Genomic DNA, 21,815 nt, shown 5'->3' with positions numbered 1-21,815 from the left:
TCCGCCTGTGGGGGCTGGAGGCCCAGAAGCGGTGAGGGGCGCGGCGGGCCCGGGCCGGCGTGTAGGCCCTGAGGGAGCGGGTGGGGCTTGTTTGTAGAGCCGCGGCGGGATTGATGCACCTGGGTTCCCTAGTGACTTGGAAAGGACGAATGGAGGATGTTTCTGGAAAGTTTGGGAGGTGGAGACGTCCCCCGGGTGGTAGTGCGAGTGACCTCGGAGGAGGTGAAGAAGAGGGAGGATTCGAACTCGAGGCTCCCCCGGTGTGATGGGGGTGATGGTTGTGTCTCGGGAGGCTTTTTAGATCGTAAGGGGGCGGGGTGAGCTCATCAACTTCATTTGGTGGGAACCTGTGTTGGAAGCCCTGGCTAACTCTGGAGAGGGTTTGGGTGCAAGTCCTGAAAAAGGGACACCTGCAGAGGCTCAGAGTGGCCGGATTTATTGAGCACATTGCTTCTGTTCTCAGTCCCTCCCTCCTCCGTCCCAAAGACAGGGTTTCTCGGTGTAGCTCTGGCTGTATGTCCTAGAACTCGAGATCTGCCTGCCTCTGCCTCCCGAGTGAGCTGGGATTAGTGTGCCACCATGGACGACTTTCTCTTTTTCAGGTTGTTATTATTATTATTGCTGGGCATGGTTTTGCATATCGTTAATTCCGCCCTCTTGAGACTGAGGCTGACGGTTCTCTGTGAGTTCAAGGAAAGCCTGGTCTATATAGCTTCAGGACAGCCAGGGCTACACGGTGAGATCATGTCTCAAAGGCAGTTATTGTTTTTTTTTTTTAAATATTTATTATGTATACAATATTCTGTCTGTGTGTATGCCTGCAGGCCAGAAGAGGGCACCAGACCCCATTACAGATGGGGTTGTGAGCCACCATGTGGTTGCTGGGAATTGAACTCAGGACCTTTAGGAAGAGCAGGCAATGCTCTTAACCACTGAGCCATCTCTCCAGCCTGGCAGTTATTGTTTTTATAGCCCAGACTGACTTTAACTTGCAGAGAGCTCCTGCACGCACCACCACACTTTGGTTTTCTAAGCATTTTGGGGGGAGAAGTTTAAAATTTTTTTTTTTTCGAGACAGGGTTTCTCTGTGGTTTTGGAGCCTGTCCTGGAACTAGCTCTTGTACACCAGGCTGGTCTCGAACTCAGAGAGATCCGCCTGCCTCTGCCTCCCGAGTGCGCCACCACTGCCCGGCAAGTTTTAAATTTTCTGTATGTGTATGTGTTCTGTGGTGTGACTGTCAGTGCCAAAGGACAATTTTGTGCAGTCAGTTCTATTTCACCTTTATGTGGATTCTGTGTGAGGCTGAAGAGGTATATCATCTATCTGTTAAGAGAGCTGGCTTTTCTTGCAGTAGACCAGATTTGGTTTTTCACGACCACGTGTAATTCCAGTTTCAGGGAATCTGACATCCTCTTCTGGTCTCTGTGGGTACTGCACACACATGTATTGCACATACATAACTCAGATGTTTGCACACATACACATAACATCTCTGAAAAAAAGAGGAATAAACCTCTGAGATTGAAGTAAATGAGATAGCATATGAGCACCTCCTACACTCAGAAGCCATCAGTGAGTTTTACACATTATTAGACAACTACATAACCAGCAATAAAAGAGGGGAAAGCATTAAGAGTTTTGAACCAAGCTGGACGTTGGGGCCCGTGCCTTTAATCCCAGCACTCGGGAGGCAGAGGCAGGCCAGCCTGGTCTACAAAGCCACAGAGAAACCTTGTCTTGAGGGGTAGGAAGAATATTGAACCAATGATATCCCCAAGAGTAAGAACAGTTACAGAGAGTTTTAGTGTTAGGGATAGTAGAATCATATTCTAGGCTTGTATGTTTCACCTGGGGTACCAACACTTTAGCCTCCCAGTGTAACCAGCAAATTGTTAATTTTTCCTTTTGAGATAGGGTTTCGTTCTAGACTAGGCTGCTATCAAACTTGGAACAGTCCTCCTGCCCATTGCTAGGAGTGCTGGTTCATCAGTGTATTGAACATTCTTATAAACCCTGTGTCTCTGAGGTGGCTGTTGGAGGACCAGGAGTTCAAGGTCAGCTTGGGCTATACGAGACTTTCTCAAAAACAAAACAAGTAATTTCTGTTTTGCTAAGCATTTTCCTTCTGAGGATTTTATTATGAAACAGAACTTTATGTTCTTTTGCTGAAATTCGATGTGTCTTGTATTTTGGCAAGTCACTTAGCTTGGTGACTCAGCTCAGACTTTATCAGGGGTTGACCTACGTGACAATCCACTCATTACCTGGGCGAGTGGTAGAGTGCTTGCTTACTCTATACAAAGCCCAGGCTTCCTGCATAAAAAAAACACTGCATAAAAAAGGACTCAGTAGTTTATCTCCATAATCTCAACCCCATTTCTCCTTCCTTTAAAAAAAAGGAAAAGAAAAACACCCCACAAAGATTAGAAGGTCATTTTTGGCTTCTAGGAAAGAAGCATTTTGTCTGATACCTAATGAATGGGTCATTTGTTTAAACTTGGAGGGGGGTAAATGGGATCCTTTAATGCCAGGGTCCTTTGTTGGAAGCATCTTTAGTTCCTGAGAAGGGAACCTGGATTTAGACTTAGCAGGTTAGCAGGGGAAGGAATGTAGAATGAACTGAAACTAGAGGATCCACAGTACTGGGTCCAGTAAGAAGCTTGCAGAGAGATCATTCAAAGCTTTGAACAGTTTAAGATAGTAGTACCTCACATTGTAAGATTTGTCTGGACTGATCAGTGGTAGAGAAGGGGCCCAGTATATGAATCCTTGAGTTATACCCCCATGTAGGGCAGATAAAATATGTCTTTGAAATGGGGACAGGAAGTTGTAAGGGACAAATGGAGGCAGAGAGGCCAAATGTATTTCAACAGGATCTCCTGCAACCCATCTTGGCCTTATACTCTGTCTGATCACCTTAAACTTTTTTTTTTTTTGTTTTTTGTTTTTTGAGACAGGGTTTCTCTGTGGTTTTGGAGCCTGTCCTGGAACTAGCTCTTAGACCAGGCTGGGATTAAAGGCGTGCGCCACCACCGCCCGGCTCACCTTAAACTTTTGATCCTCTTTGCCTCTACTACTTTTGTCTCTGCAGTGTGTGCCATGCCCTAATTATGCTGTCCTAGGGATGGAGTCCAGTGTTTGTGCTTGCCAGGCAAGTACTCTGCCAACTGAACTTTAGCCACAGCTCCTTTGTTTTTGTTCTTTTAAGAAATAGGACCTGAGCCGGGCGATGGTGGTGCACGCCTTTAATCCCAGCACTCGGGAGGCAGAGGCAGATGTAGCTCCCTGAGTTCGAGGACAGCTTCATTTACAGAGTGAGTTCCAGGATAGCCAGGGCTACATGGAAAAAACTGTCTCGAAAAACCAAAAAAGAAAAAGAAACAGGATTTTGGGCTGTTGAGATGACTCAGTTAAGAACACTTAACTACTCTCTAAGGAGTCTGGAATTTGGTTCCTGGTACCCATATGGCATCCTCCAACTTCCTACAGCTCTGCTTTCAGGGAATCTAGCCTCTGTGGTTCCTGTACACATGTGGCACATAAAAAATGCTCGCAATGCAAACAAATACAACAAGATAATTGTTCTTGCTGGGTTAGAGTAATTACCTTTCTGCCTCAGCTTCCTACTTAGCTGGAGCTACGTGTGCTTTCTTACTCCTGGGTCCAGTTGAATTTTGTGGGAGAGAACTGATGATTGCATAGATTAGGGTCTAGTTTGTGCACACGGAAGAAGGTGGATAAACCACATTGTTTTGTATGTTGTGCATATTTTTTCAACTCAAAATAATTGTGCCTCAAACCAAATTTCATTGACCTACAGCATTTCTTTTGTGAAAACTTGTATACAATTTTTATGTTCATGTATTTCTGTAGGATTGATTCCTAAAAGGGGAATTGTTACTTCAGAGAATATGAATAATAGCTACTTCATTAAGTGCCAGATAGTGTTTTAGCCCTTTTCATATAATTGAGCCATAAATAAGTTTTAGTCTCTGGTGCTCTCTCATGTGTGGTTAAGATTAAAAATATGGCCGGGTGGTAGTGGTGCACACCTTTAATCCCAGCACTTGGGAGGCAGAGGCAGGCAGATCTCTGTGAGTTTGAGGCCAGCCTGGTCTACAAAGGGAGTTCCAGGACAGGCTCCAAAGCTACAGAGAAACCCTGTCTCAAAAAAAAAAAAACAAAAACAAAACAAAACAAAAAAAAATATGATACTCATTTTTGGTTGTTGCTGTGAGCAATTCCAGACCACTCATTGTAAAGAACTATGTTGTAATGGTTGTGGGGTGGGGAACAGGAGAGGCCCTATAGTTACCTGAGACTGGGCAGAACCCTTTTCTTTTTGTAAATTTGTACACACAGCAGCCCTCTTTTCAGTTTTCTGTGTGTTTTGAGGCAGGGTCTCAACTGCAACCCAAACTAGTCTGGAATTTACTTTGGTGTGCTGGGATTACATGTGTGAGTCACCTCTCCCAGCTAGCTTCATTCTGTACTTTTGATCTTCCTGCCTCATCCTCCTGAGCAGCTGGGATGACAAACCTGCTCCATAAGGCCTGTTAGAAACCTTAATATTGCTGTTTTGCAAGGAAAGTTCTGGAGAGGTCATTCTTCCTTGAGTGTGCTAGGTAGGAAAGACCCCTTGAACTGGCAGGATGGTTTGGCAGGTAAAGGCATTTGCTGCAAAGCCTGACATCATGGCTTCAGTCTCAGGGACCCACTTAGTGGAAGAACAGAATGGACTCTTGAGTTTCCTCTGACCTCCCCATATGGCCATGGCATGCATTCACACAAAATAATTTAATAAAAATTTGAAAAGAAAGGCCTGTATATGAATACTTTTCTCATTGCTGTGATTTATTTTGAGAGTACAGTACATTGTGGCAAGAAAGCCAGGCCACAGTGTTGTGTGTCAGACAGCTGGTCACATTGCAGTTGGTCAGGAAAGAGAGGTGAACAATCCATGCTCTGCTCCCTGCCCCCTTTTTAAACTTTATTATTTTGTTTGCTCGTTTAGGAAGTAGCTCTGTAGACCAGGCTGGTCTTGAACTTGTAGAGGTATACCTGCTGCTGCCTCCTGAGTGCTGGGAATTTTACTTATTGAATGTTTGTAGGGGTGACCTATCTTGGCATGTGTTTCAGAAGACAGCTTTGTGAACTTGGTTCTCTACTAACTTTCGTGGCTTCTGATAATAGAATGCATGTCCTCAGGCTTCCATCCTCAGGCAGCAAGCACTTTTTCTTGTGTACTCTTTTCCTGAATGTGGATCCACTCCATTGATGGTGTCACAGTCAGGGTAGGTCTGCCCTCTTCTATTGAACCTTTTTGTTTTTGTTTTTTGAGACAGGGTTTCTTTGTGTAGCTTTGACTGTCCTGGAACTATGTAGACCAGGCTAGCCTCAACTCACAGAGATCTACCTGCCTCTGCCTCCTGAGTGCTTGGATTAAAGGTGTGTGACACCATCGTTGTTCAGACCATTGAACCTTTCTTTAAACACTGTCATAGAACATACCCAGACCTGTGTGTACAGGGTGATTCTAAGTCTAACAAGTTGACAGTGAATATTCATCACCATGGGCCCTGGGGAAATGGCCTTAGGGTGAGAGCTTGAGTGGGCCAGGGAGGAAGAGGTGGTGTGGAGAAAGCTGAGGGCGTGCTTAGTGCTAAGTAGTCTGATACTACTAATAGGAGATAAAGCTAGTAAAGTAGTGTAGATAAGTTCTGAACTATGTGTGAGCTGTAGATTTTATCAAATGGGAATGGAACTCAGTTGCTTGCCTTCCTCATATGCATGAAGCCCTGCGTTTGATCCACACATACTGGGCAAGAAGGTGCACATCTATCAGTACACTGGAGATAAGAGGCAGGAGGCTCAAAATTCAAGGCTATCCTCTGCTACAGAGTTTTAGAGCAACCTGGGATGTATGAGACCAAGTCTCAATTCTTTTTGAGATTGGGTGCTGAAATTCCAGATTCAAGTGTTTGGCTAGACAGTCTTTGATAATGAAGGTGGTTGGGGCTGAAGAGTTAGGTGAGTCTGTGCAGCGTTTGTTACATGCCAGGTATTGCACAAGAATGTAGATGATGTTTTTTTTTAATATTTATTTATTATGTATACAATATTCTGACTGTGTGTGTGTGTGCAGGCCAGAAGAGGGCACCAGATCTCATTCCAGATGGTTGTGAGCCAGCATGTGGTTGCCGGGAATTGAACTCAGGACCTTTGGAAGAGCAGGCAATGCTCTTAACCACTGAGCCATCTCTCCAGCCCCTAGATGATGTTTTTGTTTGTGGTCTTGACAAACTTGAAACGCTGATGACCATATGACGTCACATTTGCAGTACGAGCCTGCGTTTATCTGCCCCCCCCCCCTTTGTTTTTTGAGACAGGGTTTCTCTGTAGCTTTGGTGCTTGTCCTGGCACTAGCTCTTGTAGACCAGGCTGGCCTAGAACTCAAAGAGATCCATCTGCCTCTGCCTCCCGAGTGCTGGGATTAAAGGCATGCGCCACCACTGCCCAGCCACTTCTTTTTTTTTTTTAAATCTTTTTTTTATTGATTTTATTGAGCTATACATTTTTCTCTGCTCCCCTCCCTAAATGATAACTTCTCAAAGTTTCCTTTTTAGAATATTCATTTCTATTACATAGCCATAAAGTTGGTTTTCATATAAACTGGAGTGATAGGCATCATCATGCCTTGCTGATTATTTTTTTGTTAGAAAGGGTTTCAAAGCTCAGGCTGACCTCAAGTACCTTGAGTTTCTGATCCAAGTGCTTGGGATTATAGGGCTTTATAAATTCTAACTTTAGATGTGGATCAAGACTTTCAGGATGCTGTGAAACAATCCTGCCTCTCACAACTGGGTTACTTTTTTGTCTTACTTTTGTTTTTTTGTCTCATTTCTTTTTCTTGACAGAGATCAAAGCAATTCCCCTACCCATTGTTTTTGTTGTGCTCAGGCTGGCCTGAAACTGTGGATCCATGCATGACTCAGAACCCACCTCCTTATCCACCTCCCCAGTGCTGGGATTACAAGTGTGCGCCTGTAATCTCATTTTTTTTTTTTTAAAGTTTTTCGAGACAGGGTTTCTCTGTAACTTTGGAGCCTGTCCTGGCACTAGCTCTTGTAGACCAGGCTGGCCTAGAACTCACAGAGATCCATCTGCCTCTGCCTCCCGAGTGCTGGGATTAAAGGCGTGCGCCACCACCGCCCGGCTGTAATCTCATTCTTAAACACACTTTAATGCTACCACGTGTTTTGCATGTGTACTCCAGATTAAATAATGTTCTCTTGCTGAGTTGGAGTCATACCTCATTGATAAAGCACTTGCAAGAGCCCCTGAATTCAGTCCTTAGTTCCACAGTACATATACTTGCCCTTTTTGGTTATCATACTATCTGAGTAGATATGCACACATTACCACCCCGTCTTCTGTTAACTGTGACATCATCTCACCATTTGGCTTAGACTTGAGTCCAGAATTCTTTTAATGCCTACAAGCCCTCATGCCTTGCCCCTCATTCTCTTACCAGGCATATGTCCCTTGTGTGCTGCTTTGCAGCCTCTGTGTTCTTGTTGTAACTGAAAAATGATAAACCAGGCATCTGTTTATCCTGAGCTTGTGTGTTTACAAGTTTAGTTTTCTATTGTTGGAATGCTTTCTTTTCAACTGTCTCTATGTTGATTGGTTGTTTATTTCCTTTTGATCAAAAAACATCAGGGGGGCTGGAGAGATCATGACTTCAATTCCCAGCAACCACATGGTGGCTCACAACCATCTGTAATGAGGTCTGGTGCCCTCTTCTGGCCTGCAGACATGCACACAGACAGAATATTGTATACATAATAAATAAATATTTTTTAAAAATCAGTTTTTTTTTTGTCATCGTTGAGACAAGGTCTCTGTAATCAAGTCTTAGACTTGAACTTTTGGAGATCCCTCCTGTCTCAGCTGGAGGTTTTCATCATTATCACTGTACTGTTTAAATTTTTTTTTCTTTGCTGTTGATTTGTTTTTCAGAACAGAATTTCTCTGTGTAGCCTTGGCTGTCCCGGAACTCTGTAGACTAGGCTGGCCTTGAACTCACAGAGAACCGCCTACCTTTATGCCTTGAGTGCTGAGATTAAAGGTTTGTGCCTTTGACGTCTTTTTATTTTATTTTTTGTGGTTCTGGCGAATTCATGCAGGACCTTATATGTGGAAGGCAAAATTCTACCACCTGAGCTATATCTCCAACCTCATAAGACTCTTGAGGTCTTTTGCTTGAAGAGCTACCTTATTATTCATTGCTGTTTGCACACTGTAGAGAGGGTACAGGCCATGGTAGGTGTTCTGTACAGGATAGTTTGGGACCTATTTTCTAGATCTGAAGGTTCAGTGGTGCTTCAGTGAATATAGTGAAAAATATATATATTTATTAAAAATGTATATATATATATAATTTTTAGTCATCCTGTAATTGAGCAAGTCCCACTAGTTGGGGTCATTAAGTTAACATAGCTGGTGTCTTACAGGCTTCGAGCTTCCCGGGTGTTGATTGTCGGCATGAAAGGACTTGGGGCTGAAATTGCCAAGAATCTTATCCTGGCGGGAGTGAAAGGACTGACCATGCTGGATCACGAACAGGTATGTATCCCTCTGCTCGCCCTGTCTCCCCCTCAAGATGCAGTGCTGTGAGTTTGGCAGTACAAACCCAGGTTCAGTGATACAGTAGTTGGGAGACTGAGGCCTTGAGGCTTATTTATACCCTTCATTCCTAAGCTACTGATTCACATGTTCTGGGGTGGTTCAGGAATGGGCACATTTAAAAGATGTCTCAGTTCGATGTGATGTCGTATGCCTATAATCCCAACACTCAGGAGATTGAGTCAGGGTTGCAAGTTGAAGCCTAGATTTTGCTACATAAGTGAGACTCTTAAAAAAAAAAAGTCAAAATAATCTTGATGTAGATGGTTCACTGACATTACTTTGAAAAATACTGAATCAGAGAGAGGGTATATCTATGTCTGTCTGTCTGTATGTCTGTCTGTCTGTCTGTCTGTCTAGACTGCTTACTGATGTGGGAGTGTCATATATCAATCTGTTGATTTCATTGGTTAAGTTATAATAAACCAACTGCTTGGCCTCATAGCTTAGAACATAGATGGGAGGAGTAAACAGAATAGGATGCTGGGCGGAAGAGGAAGTGAGGTCAGACTCTGCTCTGCTCCCGGAGAGACCCGACAACTCTGCTCTCTGGAGCAGAGACACCATGATGGACGGAGGCTAGAATCTTCCCGGTAAGCACACCTTGGGGTGCTTACATGCATTATTAGAAATGGGCTAGTCCAGGTGCGAGAATTAGCCTGTAAGGGTTAGAGTTCATGGGCCAAGCAGTTCTTAAATGAATACAGTTTGTGTGCTGTTATTTCGGGCATGAGCTAGCCAAGCGGCTGGGGTGTTGGGGACGCAGCCCTGCCGCTCCTATTTCAACAGCTTACACAGAGGAGAACGTGAGCATCCAATATTAACTGAGAAGCATATGGAGGTACTACAACAGCGCCTGGTTCCAGTGTAGCTTTCTCTAGATTGTCTTTCGTTCAGGGTGAACGTGTTTCTGTACACATCTCCAAGCTTCAGTGGCATGTGTGTTCTTGAACAATTTTTTGTTTATTTGCTTGCTTCTCTGTGTTTTGAGGCAGGAACTCACTAGTTTAGGCTGTCTTGGAACTGCAGCGTAGCCTGAAAGCTACATGAGACCTAGTCTCAAAGATCTAGAACTTTCTACTGCAATATAAAGAGGAACTTGGGCTTCACTTACTTATTGTCACAGTCACAAGATTTGTTTGTTTGTTTGTTTGAAGACAGGTTCTCTCTGTAGACCAACCTCCCTCTGCCTCCTGAGTGCTAGGACTAAAGGCATGCTTCACTATATATAGCCGGCAGCTGTAACCCCTTTTAAGACTAGCTCTCTACTCTGTAGGTACTGGCTTGGAACTTTATATTAGACCAAGTTGACCTCAAACTCACAGTGATTATCAGCCAGCCTCTGCCTCCATAGTGCCGAGATTAAAGGAATGCACCATTGCTCCTGGCATTTTTATTGTTACAGTGATAGAATTTCAGTTACCTAAAACTGTCTTCAAACCTCAGCTGAAGGTCACCTTGAACTTCTGATCTTGCCTCCACTTTTCCAGTGCTATCATTACAGACATGAGCCACTGTGCTCTATTTATGAAACACTTGAGGTCAAATGCAGGACTTCATGCTTGCTAGGCAAATACAATGTCATCTAGGCTATTATCCCTACCTAAAAATTGGTTTTTAAGTTAAACCTAAGGGGAGAGTAGCATTGCAGTACATGCCTGTAAATCCCAGCATTGAAGAAGCAGAGGCAGGAAGATTGCTGCAGATTTGAGGTTATCTTGGGCTACATATCAAAACTCTTAGACAACAAGCATTTAAAAATGAAAGAAAACCTAAGGAAATTTTTGTGAGCAAGCCGGCAGGACAGAGGACTTGTCTAAGACTACAGTGCCCTCTAGAGGCAGGAGCACACAGGAGAATTAGTACACCTGCCACCAAGACACTTTGTAATTGGTAGCTCTTGGTATCAAGAATGCAAATGGTATTTCACAAGCCATCTTCTGGCAGTGAGACTCCAGTGTGTCCATCCTATACCAGCATGTGTGTGGTGTGGTTCTGATGTTATGTCAGAAGAGTGCTAAGGCATAGGCTGATTTTCTTCCCTTACTCACTTGGAGGGCCTCAGTGCCTTCTCCTTTCTTGAAGTAGTGGTCCTCAACCCCAGCTACACTGGAGAGATCCTGGGCAGTGGTAATATAAAAGTTTCTCAGAGCCAGGCGATGGTGGCGCACGCCTTTAATCCCAGCACTTGGGAGGCAGAGGTAGGCGGATCTCTGTGAGTTCGAGACCAGCCTGGTCTACAGAGCTAGTTCCAGGACAGGCTCCAAAGCCACAGAGAAACCCTGTCTCGAAAAACAAAAAAAAAAAAAAAAAAAGTTTCTCAGGGTTAAGTTAGGTATGGTGGTTTCTAATGGGCTTTCTGTAGTCTAGTGCTGGTCAGTTTAACTAGCTCAACCCCCAACAGATAAATTTAACAGTCCATAAATATACCAAGCTTTTCTTCCTGCAATTTCCCTAAGAACACTACTGATAGGCAGTGATGCAAAGTAGTTCAGAAGACTGTGGAACCTTGTAGACTTGACTATAGGGTCACTGAGTTGTTTTATGGAATTTTGCATTGTGAAGTGAATGGCCCTGAGCTAGACTTTAATACACAGCTCTGTATTTCAGAGAACTTTGTTGAGAGAATGTTTCATCAAGGGAAGAGAGGAGCTGGGACCCGAGAGCTGAGGGAAGTAGAACATTGTGCGATAGGTGTTATCTGTGGATTGATAAGCATCTATATCACAGGTTTCTGTACACATAGGTAACAACAATCAGTGGTTGAACCAAGATTTGATTTGGGGATTTGGATCTAACCTGAATTGCCCTTAATCACAGATTCCAGCCTTGCAGTAGGGAATGATCCCTGAAGAACAGGATGTGGTAACTTAAAAAACATGCCCCTGTAGAGGGTTGGTTTGAAAAGTTCATTCATTTTCTTGATGCTAAGGAAGAATTTGGTCTTGAGATAGTTGGTAGGTAATTGGGGTGCTAGTAATAGGGGAGATAACTTACTACTCTAGTGAGGTGGTAAAGTGATTTGCTAAATTAGGTATTTTGTGTCTGGTGCTAACCCGGACCATAAATTATTTTTCTCAACCAGACCCAAACATAACTTTTTCTCTCTGGACCAGCGTGGAGATTTGGAAATAAAGACACAACTCACATGGCTTTATCGGGAGAGAGATTCTCAGTGATCCCTCATGAAGTCCTGAGTTCACATCCTGAAGAATTCCTTTCGTTTATTCTCCAAACAGCCTTATATACCAAAACTTAACCAAGAGGAAAATACACTAGCATTCTGTCTCCTAGGAAACCAGATGAATGGCTTACAGTGATGTCTACAACTACCTGTCTGCTGTGTATGCTAGCTGTCACTTAGGTTTGAATTAGCGTCTCTATCAGGCCTCCTCCAAATTACAAAGAAGGAGCAAAACCACATCCTGACCTTTTGTTAGGTAGTGACAGCCTGTCTGGAATCCTTCTCAGGTGTGGCCTATGGCTTGATAGCTTGGCTGCCATACCATATAGAAATATGGGCCTACAGAGGGATATGGAATCTGCTTACTAGTAGTCCTGCCCTTTGAGGTGCTTGTTTTCATTCCAGCACCCGACAGGGAGGTCAGACTAAGGGTCCTGTTTGTGTTAGGGAAGAAGCATTTTTTGTTTTGTTTCATTTTTTCAGACAGTTCTTTGTAGCTTTGGAGCCTGTCCTGGAAACTTTGTAGACCAGGCTAGCCTTGAATCAAAAGATCCACCTGCCCCTGCCTCCCAAGTGCTTGGATTAAAGGTGTTCGTCTGGCTAGGAACAATTTACTATTGAGCACTAGTAACCAGTTGGTTTGTTAGCAATTAAAAAAATCTGAACTAATTTAAAGAAGGCAGAGGCAGGCGAGTTCAAGACCATCCTGGTCTACAGAGTGAGTTTCAGGACAGCTAGGACTGTTATACAGGGAAACCCTGCCTCAAAAAACAAACAAATGGAAAAAATCAGAACAAATTTAAATAGAGGAGACATTAGACTTTGGAGAGAGTTTCTCTTCTAAGCACAAGGGGGTGCTGTTTAATCATCAATGGCCAGTTTTAAACCTATAACAGGTTTAAAACTCAGAAGGAAGAACTGGTGTTAGAGTTTCTGTTGCTGTGATAAACACTTGACCAAGAGCAGCTTGAGAAGAAAACATTTTATTTCAGCTCGAGGTCACTTTCACATTCAGTGACCGAGGGAAGTCGTGTCAGAAGCTCAAGGCGGGAACTGAGACAGGCCTTAGGGAGCACTGCCTGCTGGTTTACTCAGCTTGCTTGTTTAGAGCATCTAGGACCACCTACCCAGGGGCCACCACTCACAGTGAGCTGCGCAATGAGGGCCTTTTCTTACTTTAAATTTCCTCTTCCCTAATAATTCTAGCTTGTGTCATGTTGACCAAAAAAAAAAAAAAAACAAAAAACCAGAAACCTCAAAATCTAATACCACTATTTAACTATAACTTTTCTAGCCTAATTTGACCCCATCCCAACTTTGTTTTTTTTATTTTTTTTTCAAGACAGAGTTTCTCTGTAATAGTCAACCATTCCTGTCCTGGAACTTGCTTTGTACACCAGGCTGACCTCAAACTCAGAGATCTGCCTGCCTCTGCCTCCCAAGTGCTGGGATTAAAGGCGTGTGCTTGGTTTAACATTCCAACTTTTTAATAAAAGTCCTACAGTAGTTAAAATTTCAAACATTTTAAAAGTTCAGATTCTTGGGCTGGAGAGATGGCTCTGAGGTTAAGAGCACTGGCTACTCTTCCAGAGGTCCTGAGTTCAATTCCCAGCAACCATATGGTGGCTCACAACCATCTGTAATTTGATCTGGTTCCCTCTTCTGGCTGCAGACAGAACACTGTATAAATAATAAATAAATAAATAAGTTTAAAAAAAAAAAAGAAAACAAAAAAGTTCAGATTCTTTACACTTCCAAAATACCTTTCAAGGTTTCTCTAAAATACCTAAAGTTGGTCAACTGTGTGCTCAGACAAAAAAAGAAAGAGACTAAATGCTTCCTACTGTAGTATAGTCACAACAAAACCAAACTCCAACAGTGTACAACTTTGTTTCTTTGACTCAGGCTCTTGTGGGCTTCAAAGATCTTGAGGTGCTCCATGCCACAGCTGCTGCTGTCCTTGGTCCTGGCATCTCTGTGGCAGCAGGACTGCACATTCACCACAAGACCCCTCTTGGATTTTCCAACACAGGCCCCTCCAGTCTTCCTTCAGGCACTCTGACCCTGCTGTACCTCAGTTGCTCTCCACAACTCCTTCATGTCTTCAAAAGCAATATCTCTGGAGGACTCTTATACATTGTTGAGTTTGGCTGCCAGCACAGTGTTTGGTTTTGGTAGCCTCCAGACTACAGCTACTGTGTGCTAACCCTGAACAAACATTTCCTAGAAGTTTTTGCCTCAGTGATATTGGCTGATCTCTGTTTCTGTTTTTTTGTTTGTTTTGTCCTTTTTATATGTGTGTGTTTTCAAGATAGGGCTTCGCTGTAGTTTTTTTTTNGTGATATTGGCTGATCTCTGTTTCTGTTTTTTTGTTTGTTTTGTCCTTTTTATATGTGTGTGTTTTCAAGATAGGGCTTCGCTGTAGTTTTTTTTTAATTCTTTTTCTTTTAGTTTATTTTATGATTTATTTATTTACTTTTATGGTTTTTTGAGACAGGGCTTCTCTGTAGCTTTTAGAGCCTGTCCTGGAACTAGCTCTTGTAGACCACACCACGCTGGCTTCGAATTCATAGAGGTCCACCTGCCTCTGCCTCCCGAGTGCTGGGATTAAAGGTATGTGCCACCCCCCCACCCCCGGTTGTTTTGTTTTGTTTTGTTTTCTTCCTGAGACAGGGTTTCTCTGTATAGCCCTGGCCTGTACTGGTGTCGAACTCAGAGATTTGTCTGCTTCTGCTTCTCTAGCGCCAGCACTAAAGGCATATGCATCACCATGACCAGCTTTTCTCTCTCTCTGTCTCTCTTTCTTTCCTGAGACAGGGTTTCTCTTGACTATCCTGGACTTTAGATCAGACTGGCCCAGAGATCTGTGTGTGTCACCATGCCCAGCTTAGATAAATACATTTCTGTAGGAACAATAATAGCAGTTGGTTGTGGGCATTTTAGTGTGCTTATAGGCTCAATGTCTTTGAGATTTTCGTTCCAGAAAGATTAAAAAATTAAGGAGAATTTTTTTTTTCCTTTAGGTATCTCCAGAAGATCATGGAGCTCAGTTCTTGATTCGAACTGGGTCTGTGGGCCAAAATAGGGCTGAGGCATCTTTGGAACGAGCCCAGAATCTCAACCCCATGGTGGATGTAAAGGTGGATACTGAGGATATAGAGAAGAAGCCAGAGGCATTCTTCACTCAGTTTGATGCGGTGAGTCTCTTAGTATTAAGCCTGCTGTGAGAGTCAGCAAGTTCAAGTAGTAGTGGATGCCCAGTGTTGGTTCACTCCTATAACCCCAGTGCTTAGAAACAGAGGCAGGAAGGAGGACTTTTCACTGCATCAGGCTTAAGGCCAGCCTGGACAACATAGTAAGATTAACTGTAGGTTTACTAGACCTTTCAAGTAACACATTCTGAGTTTTCCTCTCATGTACATTTATAAACTTCTGATCTTTAGGTTTGACACATTCAGTATGTTTCTGTGTAGGTCCAGTCTGTTGGACCTATCGTGTTTGGTTGTGAGGTGCCTGCTGTCTACTGGTTGCTTCTCTGTCTTGGTTTATGTTCCCCCAGACTAGGTTTCAGCATTAATATTTTATCTTCTTTTATAATGTTGCTCATGTTGAAATCTTAAGTTGTTGATTAATTTTGTTGCCAGCTGGACTTATATGTTAGAAATAATGGAGCTGCAGCTTGTGTTTTGTATTAAAAAGAGCATACCTAGCCAAGCTTGGTGGCACATGCCTAAATCCCAACATTTGGCAGATGGAGGCAGGAGGAATAGAAAAGAAATAAAGACTGAGTTTGAGGCCAACCTGGGCTACATAAGACTATCTTTTGGTGTGTGTGTGGGGGTGTTCTGAGCAGGGTTTCTTGTTAAGTCTGGCTGTCCTGTGGCTTGCTCTGTAAACCAAGTGGTCTCAAACTACAAGATCTGCCTTCCTCTGCCTCCCAAGTGCTAGGATTAAAGGCGTGTGCCACCATGCCTGGTTGACTTCATATAAAAAAAACTAAAGATAACCAAAAGGCAACATCTCTGATCTTGATTTGTCTATACCTTTTTTTACACAAATATTTTGGCCATGAACTTGACAGAATAACTACAATGATAAACCAAATGAGGCTGATTTAACCTCACCTACTCAATGCCAAGACTATGTAGAGGTGAAAGGAAAAGCTAAATTCTGTGTTAGGGCATATGATTTTCTCTTTTTTTGAGACAGGATCTCTAACAAAGCTGTGGATGTCCTGGAACTCACCCTGTAGACCAGGCTGACCTCAAACTCACAGAGATCTGTTTGTCTCTGCCTCTTGAGTGCTGGGATTATAGTTGTGCACTACTACACCTGGTCACACTCATAATTAATAAATAAAATAGCCAGTTGTGGTGGTGTGTACCTTTAGTCCTAGTGCTTGGGAGGTAGAGGCAGACCTGATCTATATAAGAATGAGTTCCAGGTCTGTAAGGCTACACTGAAAGAACTTTGTCTCAAAAAATAAAGTAAATAAAATAAAATTTTTAAAAAATTTTATGTGTGTGTCAGAGAGGTTTTCCTCAAACATGACCTTTGGGTCTGTTTAAAAAAAAAACTGGTCTTGCTTGATTTTTAACAGATTAGATAATAGTTTAGATTACTTTGATATTGCTGTCTTTTTTGATAACTATGAAGTATAGTTTATATGTTCTTGGATTAAGGGAACAAATTGTCAAGTGGTTTTTCTTTCCAGCTAGCCCTTTAGTTGTCAGAAGTGACCATCATATCATTTATATTTTCTACACCCTGAAACCTGCAACTTCTCTTTTGTCTTTTAATCATAGTACCCAAAGAACCTGTTGTACCTGTTGAAACTGGTCTTAACCTTGCCTTTAAGATTTATGTAGGCAGCAGGGCAGTGAGTCAAAGTTTTCAGCTCTTACCAGTCAGTTCCTGTCTCTGCAGGTGTGCCTGACTTGCTGCTCCAGGGATTTCATCGTTAAAGTTGACCAGATCTGTCACAGAAACAGCGTCAAGTTCTTCACAGGAGATGTCTTTGGGTACCATGGGTACACCTTTGCAAATCTTGGAGAGCATGAGTTTGTAGAGTAAGTGCTGGGAGGAGAGGGTTGTAGGGAATGTTTCCACAGTTGGAATAGTATTTATGGCGGGAAATGAACTGCCCTTATGAAGTAGCTTACTTTGCTACAATACTTAGAACATTCTGAGACAAATGATTTAACAGATCACTAAGTAGAGTACTTTGTGGGGTCACATTTTTGTTGTCTTTTTCTCTCTGTCTGATTATCTTGGAACTATGCTGTAAACCAGGCTGGCTTCTAACTCAGAGATCCACCTAACCCTGCCTCTTTTTTTTTTTTTTAACATTTATTTATTTATTTATTTATTTATTTATTTTGCATTCAATATTCTGTCGGCCAGAAGAGGGCACCAGACCCCATTACTGATGGTTGTGAGCCACCATGTGGTTGCCGGGAATTGAACTCAGGACCTTTGGAAGAGCAGGCAATGCTCTTAACCTCTGAGCCATCTCTCCAGCCCCCCTAACCCTGCCTCTTGAGTGCTAGGATCAAAGGTATGCATTTGTAGGTTCAGAATTTTAGGATATATGTGGACCCCACTGTTTAAAACTGTGATGTCATCTGAAGCCCAAGCAGGCAGAGTTGTAGACATAGTGCATCATATGGGTATCCCAGCCTTCTGAACTTAAGGGCTGGAACCCACATATGCTGTCCTTGGAAGGTGAGCTTGTTTCCCTAGTTTGTGCTTGCATGTTGAGAGATGATGGAGAGAGTTAATTGGGTAGTCCTCTGGACACATTCAGCCTGCCTTGAAAAAGTTCCAAGATCCAGAGCCTACGGTAGTGGAGCAGACAGACCTTATCCCCAACTTTGAACAAAAGGCTGCAGAGCTTAGTAATTTTCACATGACAAGACCAGTAGTGTTTTTTTATTTACAGCCTCAGTAAGTGAAAGATGGCAGATGATAGAGTACTATAAAACTATATATGCTGGGTATTTGGCCACCATTCATTACGTTTTCATTCTCTCTCTCTATGTATGCACTCAGCTTCTGAAGCCTACCTTGTCAATGAGTAGTGTTACAGAGAGGCCTAGACCTGATTGGGCAGAACTTCCACTAAACAGGACTCTCATTGTTCAACCTCTCCAGCAAGTTGTTGGTATTTCTCTGGCCCACAGGTTTCTTGCCTGTAAAATGAAAGTTTGAGCTGGATGGTGATGCCCTTAATCCCAATATTTGGGAGGCAGGGTTAGGTGGATCTCTGAGTTTAAGGTCTAAAAAGTGAGTTCCAGGGCTACACAGAGAAACCCTGTCTTGGGCCGGGCGATGGTGGCGCACGCCTTTAATCCCAGCACTCAGGAGGCAGAGGCAGGCGGATCTCTGTGAGTTCGAGACCAGCCTGGTCTACAAGAGCTAGTTCCAGGACAGGCTCCAAAGCCACAGAGAAACCCTGTCTCAAAAAAAAAAGAAAGAAAGAAAGAAAGAAAGAAAGAAAGAAAGAAAGAAAAGAAAGAAACAAACCCTGTCTTGGGAAAAAAAGAAGAAACTTTGAAAGGGACAAACATGTTCTCACCATTTCCTCTACTAGCTGTACAAATGTTTTAGAAAGACCTGGTTCTAGGAATGTTATGCACTGAACGATTATAACAAAAGCAGGCTGGGCTGTTCTAGCATGAGATTCCCACAACAGAAGGAGGAATTAGGTTTGGCTATTTGTTTTGCTTTTTATTTTATTTTTTGAGACAATGTAAGCTGTTCTGGAACTCATTTTGTAGACCGATTTTGCTCTGCTGGGGTTGAAAGTGTGAGCCATCACACCTGCCCAGGTTTGGTTCTTCAGGTCATGATTCCTTGACAGTGTTTGCAAAACAGTCTCTTTTGTTTATGGGAATTTGTTTATGCTAGGGAGTTTGCTTACACCCTCCTCTTCCACTAATCACATCAGGGACAGCTATCCCAAGAGTGGGTAACTGACTCACCAGGTCTTTAGTAGCTGAGGTGACATTTGAACCCAGGCCTCTTTGATGCCAAAGCTGTTTTGCACTTTTTTTTCCCCTAGGCAGGGTTTCTCTTTGTAGCCCTGGATGTCCGGAACTCGCTCTGTAGACCAGGCTGGCCTCGAACTCAGTTATTTTGCTCTTGTACATTTATATCCTGTGAGCTGATAGCATTTTTTTTTAATTCATGTTCCAGATATGTGACTTGTAGCTCAAGTGTGATTTCCTTCCCTTGTTACTCTCTAGAGAAAAAACCAAAGTTGCCAAAGTTGGTCAAGGAGTAGAAGATGGGCCTGATACCAAGAGAGCAAAACTTGATTCACCTGAGACAACCATGGTCAAAAAGGTAATGTTAAGAGCTGAAGTCAGGCGGGGTGGTGGTGGTATACGCCTTTAATCCTAGCACAGAGGCAGAGGCAGGTGGATCTCTGTGATTTCGAGGCCAGCCTGGTCTACAAGAGCTAGTTCCAGGACAAGCTCCAAAGCTACCGAGAAGCCCTGTCTTGAAAAACCTAAAAAAAAAAAAAAAAAAAAAAAAAACCAGCTGAGGTCAGAAACCCTGGGGCATGGGGAAGAGCCTTCATAACTGCACAGGAGGTAAACCTTGAGGGGAGGCCCAAGACTGGACTCCACAGATATAACCCGTTCTTTCCCCCCCAAAGAAAATGAGTTTATATTCCAAATGAGATTCAAGAAAAATAGAAGTCCCTTAAAATTCTGGCAGCCTATTCAAATGGCTTCAGGTTCAGGTACTGTTCTGGTGTAGCACCATGGTGGCCTGACATAACAAGCTTGTTTAATTATTTGCCACAGAAGATAATTCTGGTGTCTGGACCAGAAGTTATTACATTTTCCTTTCCCTTACTATGTGTCCCCTTCCAATCATTTTCCTTTTTAGATTGGTATACAGGTCCTAACTGGGCAGGAGCCAGTTTAAATGTGAAATTTTTTTTCTCCCTTTTCATTGCCTAGTAACTGTATTTGTGTGTAATGTGTGTGATGTGCATGAGTGTGCCTGGGTGTAGGCCAGGGGTTCTTTTTTTTTTTTTTTTAAGCCTGTATGCATGTTTGTGTGTGTGTGCCATGTAACAGTGCCCTCAGACCTCTTGGGATTGAAATTACAGACAGTTGTGACCTGGGGAGGTGCTCAGTCTCTGTAGTGTTTGCTCAACAATCATGATGACCAAGTCCATTCCTAGATGTCGGGCTGGGGGCTGGGCATGATAGCTCATACCTGTATTTAAACCCAGTTCCAGGAAGACGGAGACAAGAGGATTCTTGGGGCTTGCTGGCCAGTCAGTGAAGTGAGTTCCAGGTTCAGTGACAGATACTGTCTCTAAGATAAAGAGTGGGACTGGAGCTCACCCTTGTTAGGTCTTGGGTTCAATTCCTTGGGGCCTATAAACCCAGTATGGCAGCTCATGCCTGTAATCCCAGGATTTGGGAGGTAGAGACTCTGGGTTAGAAGCTCAAAGCCATTTGCGTCAGTTCCAGGTTAGCCTTGGCTACACTACACTTTGTTTCAAAACAAAGGTTTTCTTTGAAATGTGTGTAATAATCGTTGTTGTTATGTGTGGAAACCCCCCCCCCCCACTTCCCTCCCAGTATTGGGTATGGAACCTAGGGGCTTGCACTTGCTGAGTAATCAAGTGCTCTACAACTGAGCTTCAGGGCCATTAGGAGTTTGTCCAGTATTCAGGTCTGGTGCTGCGTTTCTTCTCGTTTTAGAGAAAGCAGTAGGGAAAGGGGTCAGAACGCAGTGATGTCTCTAGCTGGTATTAGGAAAGGGAATCTTGTACTGGAGAAAAACAATTTAAAATGGCTGGTGTTCGTTTTGTTAAACTGAGGAATGATGCAGCCAAGCCCATATTTACTCTTTATCTTCTAGATTCAAATGTTGAGAAAGTAAATCAGCTAGTGGGCATGTCCAGTTAAAGTTGAGAAAGTAAATCAACTATTGGGCATGTCCAGTTAGAGTTGAGAAAGTAAATCAATTAGTGGGCATGCCCAGTTAAAGTTGCTTTAGGGTTAAGGTCCACAAAGTACAGGATCACAGAAGTGAGACTAAGGCAAAACTGTGTATTTTCTTTTCCTTACTTTGGTTTTTATGTTGGGATAGCTTTATCTGTGAGCCTGATGGAAAGGAATTATTAAACTCTAATTTTAGTGTCTATTCACAGGACTGTAATTACCCAGCGTGAACATTAGAGTTTGAGCCAAACTGGGGTCCTTTCTTTTTGAGGCCCAGTCAGGCCTTCTCTGCATGGCTGCCTGAGTTTGGTGGGGAGAGACATTGTTAACAAATGGAGGGGCACAAAAGAGGCTTTGTGGGCTGCTCTGTCAGTTTATAAATCACACCCTCTTACAAGTGTGACACTTGGCCCTGGTGTGAAGGGTTTTATGGCTTAAGGGCCTTCTCTGGTTGAGGCCCACTTTTTGCATTCAAATGGAAAAGGCCCTTGCTTTGTTAGCCATTCACAGCTGGAAGTTTCCCTGGAGTCACTTCTGATAAGAGTCCACTGGGGTGGATATGGAAGCCTCTTTTGGGAGCCTCTTTATCTCACTATGAGGAGAATGTGTGGAGCCCAGGCCAGTACTTGGCAGTCTTGCTGTGCCATTCCTGAGGGCTCTGCCGGCACTTTGCTTTTTGTGCAGTGTCTTCCTTACAGGGGGCAGAAATTGAAGATATCAAAATATTCTCCAGCTGACATTGTTAGTCAGCTGTTACAATGGGACTGTTGAGCTAGGATTCCAGCCCTGAGCCCTTGAGGGTGCACGGAATGCAGCACATTCCTTCTGTCAATCCCCTGGATTCCAGACCTTGGCTTTGTGTGTTTCACTGGAACACTGTGCAGGCAGGGTGTGGCACTGTTTGAGCCTGTGACTTTGCCACCTGGTAGTAACAACTTCTCCATCTGGTCCAAGAGGGCCTTGGGATTTT

General features: G+C 43.3%; 1 protein-coding gene across 2 annotated transcripts in view; it reads left to right on the top strand.

Annotated features, from left to right (window-relative positions):
* The window catches only part of Sae1 (SUMO1 activating enzyme subunit 1), a 64,868-nt gene that overhangs the window by 10,812 nt on the left and 32,241 nt on the right, over window positions 1-21,815 (top strand). The window contains exons 1-5 of one of the 2 annotated variants that reach the window (XM_050130303.1): window positions 8,045-8,132; window positions 8,518-8,629; window positions 14,897-15,070; window positions 16,800-16,942; window positions 19,121-19,220. In XM_050130303.1, coding sequence (XP_049986260.1) covers window positions 8,549-8,629; window positions 14,897-15,070; window positions 16,800-16,942; window positions 19,121-19,220 — 498 coding nt within the window. In that variant the 5' untranslated portion in view covers window positions 8,045-8,132; window positions 8,518-8,548. Of the gene's footprint in view, window positions 1-8,044; window positions 8,133-8,517; window positions 8,630-14,896; window positions 15,071-16,799; window positions 16,943-19,120; window positions 19,221-21,815 lie in introns of those variants that run through there. The other variant, XM_050130302.1, reaches the window with a different exon arrangement.

Source organism: Alexandromys fortis, unplaced genomic scaffold (assembly GCF_014885135.2).
Source record: "Alexandromys fortis isolate MF-2015 unplaced genomic scaffold, M_Fortis_MF-2015_v1.1 scaffold_325, whole genome shotgun sequence".
NCBI lineage: Eukaryota > Metazoa > Chordata > Mammalia > Rodentia > Cricetidae > Alexandromys > Alexandromys fortis.
Note: the sequence above shows the minus strand (reverse complement) of the source record. Positions and strands in the feature narration are given on the sequence as shown.